The sequence below is a fragment of the Meles meles genome, chromosome 18, assembly GCF_922984935.1.
Source record: "Meles meles chromosome 18, mMelMel3.1 paternal haplotype, whole genome shotgun sequence".
In the NCBI taxonomy this organism is placed as follows: domain Eukaryota; kingdom Metazoa; phylum Chordata; class Mammalia; order Carnivora; family Mustelidae; genus Meles; species Meles meles.
Genome location: NC_060083.1, coordinates 25,413,011 through 25,425,999, shown reverse-complemented (window position 1 = coordinate 25,425,999; position 12,989 = coordinate 25,413,011). Strand labels below are relative to the sequence as shown.

The 12,989-nt window shown below is 51.0% G+C and overlaps 1 protein-coding gene across 5 annotated transcripts in view; it reads left to right on the top strand.

Moving 5' to 3' along the window:
• Positions 1–12,989, top strand: part of SMG6 (SMG6 nonsense mediated mRNA decay factor) — a 246,031-nt gene that overhangs the window by 216,852 nt on the left and 16,190 nt on the right. For 4 of the 5 annotated variants that reach the window (XM_045984066.1, XM_045984065.1, XM_045984067.1 and 1 more), the window contains 2 exons: positions 6,649–6,825; positions 10,584–10,730. In XM_045984066.1, the coding sequence (XP_045840022.1) occupies positions 6,649–6,825; positions 10,584–10,730 (324 nt within the window). Of the gene's footprint in view, positions 1–6,290; positions 6,372–6,648; positions 6,826–10,583; positions 10,731–12,989 lie in introns of those variants that run through there. The other variant, XM_045984069.1, reaches the window with a different exon arrangement.

Genomic DNA, 12,989 nt, shown 5'->3' with positions numbered 1-12,989 from the left:
GATAGAGCCCTGTGTGTGGGGGCGGGGGAGTTCAGTGCTCAGTGTGGAATCTGCTTGAGATTCTCTCCCTGCCCTTCCTACTTGTGTGCATGTGCACACACTCTCTCTCAAATGAATAAGCACATCTTTAAAAATAAAGATTTTTTTTTAAATCTATACTTTTTGTTAAAGAATTTTTTTAAAAAAGCTTGAATTCAAGGAGCACCTGGGTAGCCCAGTTGGTTAAGCATCTGATTCTTGATCTCTGCACAAGTCATAATCTCAAGGTTGTGCGATCAAGCCCCACACTGGGGCTCTGTACTCAGGGGAATCTGCTTGAGGATTCTCTCTCTCCCTCTCTCTCTCTGCCCCTCCCCTTGCTTGCATGCTCTCTTTCTCTCTCTCTCTCTCTCAAATTGAATAAATAAAATATTTTTAAGAATTAAAAAAAAGACTTAAGTCTATGAAGCCCAGATTTTTTTTTTTAAGATTTATTTATTTGAGAGAAAGTGCACACATGTGCATGGTAGGGAGGGGCAGAGGGAGAGAGAGAATGTCAAGCAGTCTCCCCAATGAGCAGGGCTCTAAGCAGGGAGCCCAACGTGGGGCTCAGGCCCACAACCCAGAGATCACAGCCCTGACTGAGACCAAGAGTCAGACACACAACCAGCTGAGCTACCTACACGCCCCCAAAGCCCAGACTCTTTATCAACCCCCTTTATTTCTTCAGTTTGCCTCTTTCCAAAATGGACCCATTGTTCCTACTGTTGTACTTACCTTCTTACTGCCAGCTCCATAATGCTGTTCTCTCAACTCTCCAGGATGAACATAATCTCCCTTTCAGTAGCCAAGTACCTGTACCTTTTGGAGTATACAGTAAAACTATGAGGGTAGCCTCTTCCCTCTCCCCCAAGTCTTCCCACCTGCCCATTTTCCAGTTCCCACCCACCCCTCTCTGTGAGACGTCCAGGCAACGCAGGGGTGCAGGTGCCTGCGCACACACACAGTGGATGTGGGTGAGGCGAGCAGGCTGCCATCCCTCTCTGAACAGGCATCTGTGCATTGCCACCTGATGGAAAATGGCCCCCGTTGCCTCCACTAGGAAAAAAACATAGCCGTTGGGACCAGCCATGTGGGCTGGGATGGCTGCTGTGGGTTGATCGATGACATTAACATCTCATCTTGTGATTCACTGACGAGATCTCAACTAGCACAGACTCAGGGCTCAGGAGTGCTGGGTCTGGACATTGGCATCCAAAGTGACTGAGGGAGGGGCCTTCATTTAGCTGCCTTGCAGAAATATGGCCCTGCTGCACTAAGGACAGGGAAGGAGTGAAATGCTGATTGATTTCCTTGGGATGGCACGCCCAGAGGTTACCAGGTTATGCTTTTGGTGCCTGCATAGTCTCCTTTCTTTCTTCTCTGACCTGGGACCCACTCTCACAGTTCAATACCAATTTCTTCGGACTCAGGTAGGCTGCCAATGTCTGTCTCTCCATTGTAAGCTACTTCCTGTGTCTTCAGAGTACTTACTTGTACATCCTTATGGCCAGCTTCCCTTCTGCCTCTGGATTTTGCTCCCTGCCTGGAAGCCCCTCCCTCTAGGAATGTGAGTAAACCACTTCCTCTGTCCTCCCAGCTCCAGAGGATTCCCTGTGTCTGAACTTTCATTGGCAGACCTCTTAGGCTGACCCACCCTTGGCCACTACAGAATTGTCCTTCCCACCCTGCAGTCTCCTGTGAGGGTGAGTCGTGAATAACCGGAGGTTCCCAGTTTTTGAAAACGCTTTTTAGTCTGACTTGAGCTTCTTGTAGCCAATCCTGTAGGCTTTGCTTATTAAAGATGATAATTAACCCATTGCTCTTTTTTAAGATTTTATTAATTAACCCATTGCTAATTGACCTCAGAAGCCAAACAAGCAGCCTCTATTCACCAGCCTCGGTGGTGGATTTGTAGGCTATTTTAAGCTTTCTTAATAATCTCAGCAAGACTTCACTTTCCTGTCTGCATCTTATTTGCTCTAAGGACATTCTGTAAAATTAACAAGCTATAAAGTTTGATTGAAGGTTTCAACAAATGTGAGAATAATTGGCTCCATTTAGAGAAACAAGAAAAACAACCTGTAAACTTAAGTTTGTAGAGGAAAACCCATGTGATTTTTCTCTTTAACCAGAGGAGCAGTAGCAAGCAGGACTTTTTTAAGACCAGAAAAAAATAGAACTGGCTGATAGTATAGGTTTAAATTCTGATTCCCAAACCAGAAGTTCAGAAAAAGAAGTTTTGCAAAATCTAACCCGCCACCGCTGTGCTCTTGTGCCTTCCAGGAGGCCTGTTTGGAGATAACAGGAACCCAGTAAAGATGGCATGAGCCCCTAGTTCCCTAGGGCTTGCATCCAGAGACCTGGTTCAGCTCTGTGATACCTCCTCCTATTCCTTTGCTACCTGGGCGCAAAGGAAGGAAGAATGTGTTCCCTTCCCCATGGCAGCTATAAGGTGCTAAGTCTTACAACTCAGAGTACATCAGTCTGTGGTACCTGGTGCTCAGTTCCTTTTTTTTTTTTTTTTTTTAAGATTTTATTTATTTATTTGACAGATGGAGATCCCAAGTAGACAGAGAGGCAGGCAGAGAGAGAGGAGGAAGCAGGCTCCCTGCTGATCAGAGAGCCCAATGCAGGCCTTGATCCCAGGACCCTGGGATCATGACCTGAGCTGAAAGCAGAGGCTTTACCCCACTGAGCCACCCAGGCGCCCTTGTGCTCAGTTCCTTTACTCTCTGTCTCTTCCCCCCTCCCCCATCTTCCATAAGACAGCTTAGATCGCTTTTTCTGTTCCTTCCAAGGCATATCTGACCAGGCTGGGCTTGTCCCCTCCCAAGTAGCTATAGAGAGTTTCCAGAGAACTCTATTCCTTGCTTATCTACCACCCCATCCCAAGGTGCCCCAGACAGGTAGCTCAGTCTGCCTTCCCTCTTCTCTTTTAACCTAGAGGTTTCTTTCTGCTTTCCACAAGACCTAACCTTCTGTGTAGCTCCAACCTCCACATACCCCATGCCTCCTCACGTTGTATCTCTAAGGAACTGAGCCTCGGACAGGCCAGGCTCTTGTATCGCCTTGCCACATCTCACTTTCAGTTTTCCTTTCTGTCTGGTTCTTTGCGTGTGGATCTGATCCAGTGATAACTGGAGCCCTGAAGCTAGAGGTTTCAGTTCCCACTGGTGGGGCTCACTGCCTCAGATGGGCTTCAGGGGAAGGGAAAGGGGCTTTCTCTGGGTGCCTTTCTTTTAGCTCTTCCCTGACCTAAAGCCTCAGTTTTCTTCTCAGTGCTGACTAGAGTGATTTGTGTGAGACATTTTGTTCATCAGCTTGGGAGTTCTGGTAACCTCCTACACAGTGAGTCTCCCTCCAGAAAGGCCAGGACTACTACTGAGACGGTGCTGGATCCCAGGTTCCCAGGGTATTCCCTGGCCAGCAGCCCTTATGCCTCCATCTAGCTCTAGGCCAGCCCCACCTGTAAACAGCACGGGAAGGAGTCCTCTTCTGCCCAGCTCTTTCTCCTCTAGAGAATCTAGAGTTTGCCCAGAGCTGCAATGTACAGATGACTTACATTCTGTGTTTTTCATTGATACTGAATGGAAAAGTGTGCTCATGAACAGAGCTATCGTGGAAATTATGTCATAGACTTCAGCTGGATTCCTTCCTCTCCAAGCTGGGAGCCCAGCTTTAACCCCTGTCCTACCAGGAAGTCGTCCTTGGCCAGCCAAAGGTCATCGTGGAGTTGGCCCTTTGTGAGGGGTTTAAGGGGCTTCTTCTGTCATGATGTCTCTTATTAACTACATTTACACTTTCTTCCCCACTCAGGTGCTGGAGGCTTTGTCTGGGAGAATATTGCCATAAGCCTCTAGTAGACCATGGGACCAAGAGAATTGTAGTGCTCACCCTGCTGGGCTCATTCCTCCTGTCTTAAAGCAGAATGCTTTAGCAGATAGGCCATTGGGCTGCAGACAGAGGTTTCTCTAAGACCTTAGGCAAGCCCTGGACTTGCCTCAGTTTCCCCATTTGCTAAATAACTAGAAGCACATTCTCACTCACAGTGCCCTTTGGGAACCTAAGGAGACTGCACAACTTTGGCTGTCCTCCCTACTAGTTGGACTGTAGGGGAGAGAGTTCGCAGTTCTAAAAGGCTAGGTGGCTTTTCTCTCTCCAAAGGCATAGAATTCTCTCCACACCTCTCAGTGCAGCTCAGAGACCCCACTGGATCAAAGCACTTTGAGAATCAATCAGGAGTGGCCTTGCTCTAGGGAAGAAACTAATGGCCATAGCAGACAAAATCCCCAAGGAAACCAGGGTGACAATCAAAGGTGGGGGGCACTCCTTTTTGCTTTCGTGTCCATGTGAATGACAATCCCTGCTGATCCCCTAAGGATATTCTGCAGGCAGGCTCAGGATGTCTGCATCCCTGGGTCCCGCTGTGCCCTGGAAATCCCCACCTCCAGGAGTCCCACGTCCACACATGTGTCCTTTCTCCCTCTTGGCCAGGAATCACACTCTCTTCCTGAACCTTTGAGCATGCCACCCAGCGCATGCTAGAACAGCAGGAACTCTCCTCATTGCCTATCAGTGGGCACACACAGCCACGGACACACTCTTGCTCTGGGCAAATTTCTGCCGCATGTTGGGCAGGCGTGCCTCCATACTTCTCACCATCCAGGTGGTGCCAAGGACCATGGCAAGCTTTTTCTCTGTCTCCTTCTCACCCCTCTACCCCCACCTCCTCTCCATTCAGTGGTAATAGCCTCACACTGAAAAGGAAAGTCCTGGACCCATTACATAATTCTCCATAGTGCGAGCAGTAGCTGGGGCATAAGGTCAGAGGTCATAGTGGGGTCAGGTGGCTGACACACACTGTAACGACAAGGTGGTTAAAATTAGACCACAGAGAGGAAACTGGCAGTCTTGTGGAAATGCAGAAGTTTCCTCTGCAAGTGAGAGGCTGGGGATGCAGGGAGGCTGCTGTGCGTGCTGCCTGCCAGGCCATTACTCATTGCAGCTCTGTCCTTTAATGCGTTTTAGCCCCTGCTTCTGTATTTCTAGCCTTCCTCGTGACGTGTTTGAACACACGCAATGGAACTTACGGTTACCTGCCCTGGCCCAAGCCCAGGACTGGACACCCCAAACTCAAGATGGCTGTCCTTTCCTAAGCCTTCTCTGGGTAGCCGAGCACCTATTCGGTCAGCTTCTCAGGTGGAGGTGGTCAAGGTCCTTAGCCCAAGATTCAGGCCTATAATGTTCCCCAGAGCCATCGGTGAGGGTGCGCAGGGGCCACTCCCAGGCAGGGGAAGAGCAGGTTTGGCGCAGAGAGGCAGCAGAGGCTAGAGCCACAGAGTTGCAGTCACAGTTGACTGGTGTGTGCTGCCGTTGGCCCTGGCTGGCCAGCTGGCACAGTAGTGCTCGTTTCCACAGTGTCCTAGAAGACTTGGCCCGTGCCTGCCTCATGCTCCCATGGTGTCCAGATAAGGGACAGATACACCTGTGAAACAGTGAGCCCACAATCAGAGCCAGTCTCCAAGTTAGTACTTGACTGTGTGATCCAGACGTAGAGGTCATGTTCGCGTTCTGGAATGGGGGGCTCTCTACAGGGGCTAGAGTCAGTGCTGCTGAAGGGGTGGTGGTCTTCAGCAGTTTCCAAGCTCCAGATCGAGCAGGGCTCTTCCTCTCCCTTGGAGGAAAGGACCTCAAGGGCAGGGATGAACAGCAGGTCATGAGAGGGTGCCCGCAGTGCAGATGGGTTTGAAGGAAGGACGCACCTGTGTGGTCTAGCTGGAGAAGGACTCACGACAGAGTGACTGTGGAAACGTCATCTGAGACAGTTTCGACGATTGCTCAAGATACTGAATTTCATTTTGGCTCAATCAGCCCCAGCTTCTCTGACAGCACTGGCTTACATGCTGATGTGGCCACATGGGAGCAGGATGGCACAAACCCCTGGAGGAGCAGAGCTTTGGTGAAACACCCCCCTACCTGCTTTGCCTGTCTCCCTTCTCCTGATAACAACTTCCTGCCTGACCCCAGTCTCTTGAGCATGAGAAACTCTTGGGTGGGGCAAGAACCTGTCAGGGGAAGCCCAAAGTGATCTAGCTGAAATGAAACAGCCAAGAAAGCCCTCCTCATTCATTTTGCACTCAGGCTGGAAGTGCTCCTCTCAGGAGCCTAGAGAGGGGAGCTGGGAGGGGAATGGAGAGTGCAGTGAGGGTACCAGGAAGCTGTGTTCTGTGAAAGCTGTGCTCTGTACTCCACCCTGCCTTCTGTCAGTTAAATACTATACTCAGATGAATTTAATTTATTCTTTTTTTTATATCAGGACCTCAGCAGAAGAAAGGCAAAAGCCCCAGAGGGTACCTATCATTGGTCATGGAGATGTCTGCTCCCCCAGGGATGACCTAAAGAGAGACCATGACTTTCTTCCTCTAGAGGATCTTAGCCCTCAAACCCCCGCCCCCACCCCTCCTTCACAAGCTCCTACACACTCAAAGTCCCACTTGTCCGCTCAACAGCCTTGTCCAGTAACTTTGACGCGCTCCCTGTATGCCCCTCTGCTAGCGAAGAATGCCTGTCATCTTCGTCTTCCCTTTCAGAAAATGCTGTTTCTCTTCTCTCCCTCTCGCCCTGTAGGTTATTGCAGCCGACTGCAAAAGGGTCACAGTGCTGAAGTATTTTCTGGAAGCCCTTTGTGGACAAGAAGAGCCTCTGCTGGCATTCAAGGGTGGAAAATATGTGTCAGTGGCACCCGTCCCAGACACCATGGGAAAGGAAATGGGAAGCCAAGAGGGAAAACAACTGGAAGATGAGGTACTGTGCGGGGAGAGCCCGTTGTGGCAGAGGGGAAGGCTCCCCTCCCCACCCCCAATCCTGCTCTGCCCATGGCTACCACTCCTACCCGGTTATTTATAACCACTCCAAGCAGTATGGATGTGGACGTGACCAGCCAGCTTCTCAAGAGTGCACTCTGCTGGTGCCCCTTCCTGCCAGTTCCACCCCAGTGTCTCCATCTCCCTCTGCTACGAGTTCCAGATGCTTCTTTTTAATGTTGCATTGGAGGAGAAGGGAGGGAAAGAAAGAGTTTAATAATGTGCAGCTCGGGAGGCTTAAGAAAGGGAGTGGGGGGGGGTGTTAGGGTTCAGGCTGAGGATCAAGTTTATAGATGTGTGGAGCTCAGCGCAGCACAGGCCTGAACTCCAGCCTCCAGCACACGTACAGGAAGAGCTGACATTGCTGGCCCCGTGTGGAAAATCACCCCCTCCCCCAGCCTACTCTCCCTCCCTCCCTCCTCAGTCCCTCCCTCCCTCCTGCACATCCTGATGTGATTAAGGAATTCTCCTCTTGTTTGTTTGCCCTTGGTTGTTCCTGTAGCCTTTGCTTCACTCCAGACCGTGTGTATATGTGTGTGCGCGTGCGCACGAGCCTGTGTACCCACCCCGGCCAGACCCCACCGACAGTTGCCCTCCCGTGCGCGTGTGTGTCTTTCTGAGGGGGATTGTCGTCGTGGGTCTGTATGTGTGGGGTTTGTGTGTCAGCTGAAGTTGGAGTCCGCTGCCAGCTTCCCTGCTGGCCATGGGTTCGGAGCAAATGTGAGTGTGTGACAGTGTTGGCCCATGCTTGCGTGGGTCAGCACTGTCGGCTGCCCTGCTGTATGTCTGAGTGACTCCGTCTGGGCGTGTGTGCACGCACAAGCCTCACTTTTGCCTGTCAGTGGGCTCTCCTTTGTTACCTCACAACGTTAAAGGCAGAGGAGACTTAGGTGGGAAGGAACGTGGGACTTCAAGAAGGGACGGAAGTGATTCTAGCCAGAGGCCAGGTCAGCCGTAGGCCAACATAGTCATTTGGCCCACAGCAGTCTCAAGCGCCTGGTGGAGCAGGGTGGGGTGCAGGGATGAAATCAGCAACAGGCTAGGGAAGCCAGATGTCAGCTGGAAGCTGTCGTCTGTGATCTGAAGCAGTGATAGAGAGGCCACCTTTGGTTCGAAGTCTTCAGGGCAGCAGAGTCTTGGACTGGCTTCATTAGAATAGCTGGAGAGCCCCACCCCACCCCTGATGACACAGGGCTCAGTTTCCAGGACAGAGGTGGTTCCAGGGATGAAGCTGAGCCCATGATTCCAGAATCCAGATGAAACCTGGGCAGGGAATAATGGGAAAGAATGAGCTGTCATTACGGGAGGAGGCAGCAGGCTTGCTAAAGCCATCGGGGTGTCCAGGCTCCAGGCAGGACAGACCAGTGCCACCCAAGCCTTGGGCACTGTACAGGGGGAAGCATGGGTGGGGTGGCACCATGGCCAGCTCATTCACCCGCACCTCCAGGCTGAGACAGACAGTAGAAAGGAAGCAAGGCCAGCCCTCCAGAATTGCTGGGACACATGTCCTCTGGCCAGCAGAGTCTATACTACCGAATCCCATTAGGCTAGTAAAGCCTACAGATAAGGGCACAATATAAAAGCCAAGGAGGGTCTGTGCCACTCGTGAGGAGCAGACCAGCGCTTCGGTCCCAAAGTTTGGCTGTGCCACTCTCTTTCTCCTGGGCTTATTGACCAGACAGAGGTTGTGACCCATGCCGTGCTGCCCACTTCTTCCTTTTCCCACGAGCCTCCTGGGTTCCTTTATGTTAGTGGCCCCTGGGAAACCCTACTTACCCTGGTCTGTGTAATTTCATAACCCTGCACTTCCTCGTTTGCTGTGAGAGCTGAGTGAACCTCAGACAAGCCTCACTGACCCCCTTTTGACCTCAGTCAAGCGCACCCCAAGCCCCATGATAACCCTGTGTATCCCTGATCAGAGCAGGCAGAGGCAGTGTTCCCCACAGGCTGGTCAGCACCCCACTCACTCCGGCTCAGGTTAACCCCACGAACAAGGAAGTAACGTGTAAACGGAGTCTTCCTCGTTCTCATGTGCTGGGCCTCCTGGCAATGAATCCTGTGACCCTATAGCCTATGGGTTGTGACATGGACAGTCACTATAGACAGTGTCCCAGACCCCTGAGACTTCTGGGATAGTGACACTTCTAGCCCAGACCCCAGTCTCTCCCGAAACTGCAAGACTGAGTCACTGAAGCTAGGCAGGGGAGGAAGAAGGGGGTGGTGATTCTGTTTCTTCAGACATCATTCTTCATGAGCAGAAGAGAGCCCTTATTCCTTAGGGTTGCTGCCAAAACACCTGCCTTCCTATCCCCCTAGAGTCTGCTCCCAAGACAGAGCATCCCCTTGGGGCCCTACACACTTTACCAACCACTTTTAGCCAGAAGAACCCATCAGAATATCATCTTGAGATGGACAGTTAGAGGAGAGAGCAGAGTGTACCAGACACATCCCAGCTGGGCCTACTGGAAGCCTGGCGAAGCTGAGCCACTCAGGACTGGTCTGGCCTTGCTGTCTAGATTCCAGATCCCAGCCCTGTGCTTCTTGCCCATTCTTCTTCGTAAGAGCACGCGCTTTGGAGTCAGACTCACTGGGATTTGAATCCCTGCTCTGCCACTTACTAACTTTTATCCCTGAGCAAATTGGTTTAACTCTCTAAACCTCAGTGTTTTCATTTATAAAGTAGTGATGATAGTAGCGTCTATTTTAAAAACCACCATGAGTATTAAATGAGTTGATACGTGAAAAACACACTTAGCCCAGTTATCTGGCCAGTAGTGAGCATTCAATAAATGGTAGCCGTTATTGTGATAATCGGTGTCATCATTGTCATCCAGGTAGAAGCATAGGAATCTTCTACTGATCACTCCATTACCCAGGCTAATCCTGTCCCTCAGAGGACATGCTCTTGGGCAGCTGCATGTTCTCTGCTGACCAAGGTCAAAAGTGAGAGAGGGAGGAATGGAGTCTGGGACCACCCGGGGTGTGGGGGCTTCTGAGAGTGAGACTACAAGCAGGGAGGGCCATCCCTGGGGGAGGCTCCACCAGCCTGGCAGGAGGCTTCTGAAGCTAGCCAGCCGTCTCTGAGCCTGCCCAGGCCCCGAGAGGGCAGCTGAGCAAGGTCATGTCATGTGAATTCCTGTAATGGGGCTCAGCAGCCCCCACACCGCAGGCTGTGGTCTTAAAAAGAAATCAGGGCAAGGTCTGCTGAGCTACAGCATCTGCTCCCTGAAGCCATCTGGGGGCAGGAGAACTTCTACGCCTAACTCCCAGCTCTTGGCCAGAATTGATTCCTATCAGATCATTAGCAGGAATTAGATCTAAATCGAGTGATTTAACTTTCTCTGTTGTTTTCCCCTTTGGTGATTTCAAAATGAAATTTGGTGCAAAGCTTCCTTGGTGAGTGTGTGTATAAGCATCAAGTACTTGTGTGTGTGAGTGACTTCTGGTGTGGACCTGTGACTCTCCAGGAGGAAAGAGCCTGGAGTGCAAAACAGAGCAGTTGGTCGAGGAAGGGGAGGCGGCAGCTTCTTTCTGTTCCCTATCTGCCTGAATTGAGAGAAGCGTACACTTTGGGGCCCTTTGCAAGGAACATCCAAAAAAGCATGGAATTGGGAGTACTGGAAGGACAGGAGGGTGGGTCTGGTAAGTGCCACGGGCTCACAGTCTCCTCTCTCCCCTGGTGTGCTCCACCACCCAAAGGAGGAGGATGTGGTGATTGAAGACTTTGAGGAAGATTCAGAGGCGGAAGGCAGCGGGGGTGAAGATGACATCCGGGAACTTCGGGCCAAGAAGCTGGCTCTGGCCAGGAAGATAGCCGAGCAGCAGCGCCGCCAAGAAAAGATCCAGGTGGGGCCTGCCTGGGGAGGGTGGTTCCCATCAGGGTGGTGGCAATATAGGACGTGAGGGGGGTGTGAGTCACGAGTAGGGATAAACAGGACCCTCTTAGGAAGAGACTGTCTTGCAGTGTCCTTTACTGGTTCTACCCATTTTCTTTTTACATCACCAAATTCTGGTAGCACTTGTGGTGCCCAGAGTCTCCCTTCTCATGGACTCCAAGGCAGAAGCAAGTTGTTCTCAGAGAATCTGATGAAAGCTTCTTCCCGGGTTATGATCTGTGAATATACACCCACACATACACAGCCTTCCACACAATTTCAGGGGCTTCAGAGTTCCCCTGAACCTTATCCAGATGCTCCTGGAGACGTCATGGATGCTCTGTAGCGGACACCTCTTACCGGGAAGAGGGTGTCAGAGCCACTGTCTGCTTATCTGGATCCCCAGTGTAGTGGCTGAGCCCCTCTAGACAGGACACTCTGGACCCGCCCAGAGAGAAACTGCTTCATCTCCATATAGGGTTCCTCCACCATCAGCTCTCTGTGGACCCACACCTGCCCTTCCAGCAAGTTTTTCTTTATGGCTCTCCCAGGTCTGTCCTTTTGCACTAGAAGCTCAGTTCCTCTTAACTAGGGTTCAGGGCAGACAGGGAAGAGCCAGTCATGCTCCTCCCTTTAAAGACTTCAAAGGCCGTGAGCATGGGGAAGCATTAGGACTCTTGAGGAATGTCTTATTTTCAATCCTCTCTTCAGCCGCCTCTGCCTTTGGCTCAAGCCGTAGTGCATTGTGGTCGGACAGACCTGATCTAAGGCTCCACCACTTAACTGGCTTTGGGACTTTGGGCACATTGTTTAACTTCTCAGAGCCTGTTTCCCCATCTGTAAAATGAAAGTGGTAACAGCGCCTACCTCCTAGAATTGCTCTGCGGCCTGCAGGAGCCAGTGCTGCAGGTACTTAACACAGTGAATGGCACACAGTGTGTACTCCTTAAATGGTCGCTGTGGTCTGATATGTGTCTGAACACCAGTCAGAACTCTGTCCTGGGAAGCGGAATGAATACCAGTCAGGATCCACTGTTCTCGGGGCATTCATGTCCCCCTTGACAATTGGAATCAAGTGTGTGCTACCTCTGCCGGGTCATCGTCATGGCAGGGCTGCCTCCTCAGCCCTTCTGGGGTCTGTATGGAACTCTCTGTTGTGGCCTACAAAGCAACTTCATCCTCATGCTGTCTTTCTTCCTGTCCTGTGGTTCTTTTCTTCCTCATCCTCAGTCTCCCAAAGGTTCTATCTATACTCAGCACCTCCATGTCTTGACCCTCAACCCAGCAGTTATGGAAACTGTTCTGTCAGAAGTCCCCAGATACCTTTTTGAGGTCTCCATCCCCATCGTAGTTAGCTTCCCTGTAGCACTGGGCCCTCCACCCGCAGTTACGCACAAGTGAGTCCTCATCCTCTCCCTCTCTGTTGGCCACACCACCCTCCTAGGCTTCCTCACCACCATTCTCTTCTTGGTCCCCTCCTGCCTCCCTGTTACATCTTAGTCTCAGCATGCAGAGCAGAGTTGGCGCTCAGCAAATATTTGTTCAGTGACTTAATAGACAGTAGCAACTAGAGAATCCTCTTAAAATCCTTACTGGCTTTTAACCCTGTATGTTTGATTTCTTATCAAACCCTATCTATTCATGTATTCCCTTCTCACTTGTCTGTTCCCATTGCCACAACTGCTCTTCTGGTCCACGTACAGACTTGGATTGTAGCAGTCAAGGCCCACGCACTGCACAACCCCGGGGGGTGGGGGGGAGTGCTGTTCACTTGATAGTCTGAATGGCAGCTCCTGGAGTCACGTGCTACCCTGCTAACCCTGTCCACCTCAGCGCCTCCAGTGCACCTCCTGTGCTCTCATCATGCTCTTCCCAGAAGAACCACTCCCCTGCTTAGAAACTGGCAGGGCCTTTGCTTTGCTAGTAAAGTCTAATTCCTTCCTATGGCATTGGAAGTTTTTTTCATCTGTTCCCAGCCGTTTTCCAGCCTCTTCTTCTATCCCCATGGGCCTTACTAGCTGTATGACTTTGAGCAAATTATTTAACTCCTCTAGAACTGTTTCCTCATCTATAAAATGAAAGTGGCAAAAAGCACCTACCTCAGAAAGTATGTGTGAAGCGCCTGTCTAGACACTAAGGCCTTTCTACCTGGACAACAACACTTAACTGTCCTCTCCTCTCACTGTCCCCTGACGTGCTCAACCCTTTCCCACTCTCGGCTCTTGGTTCA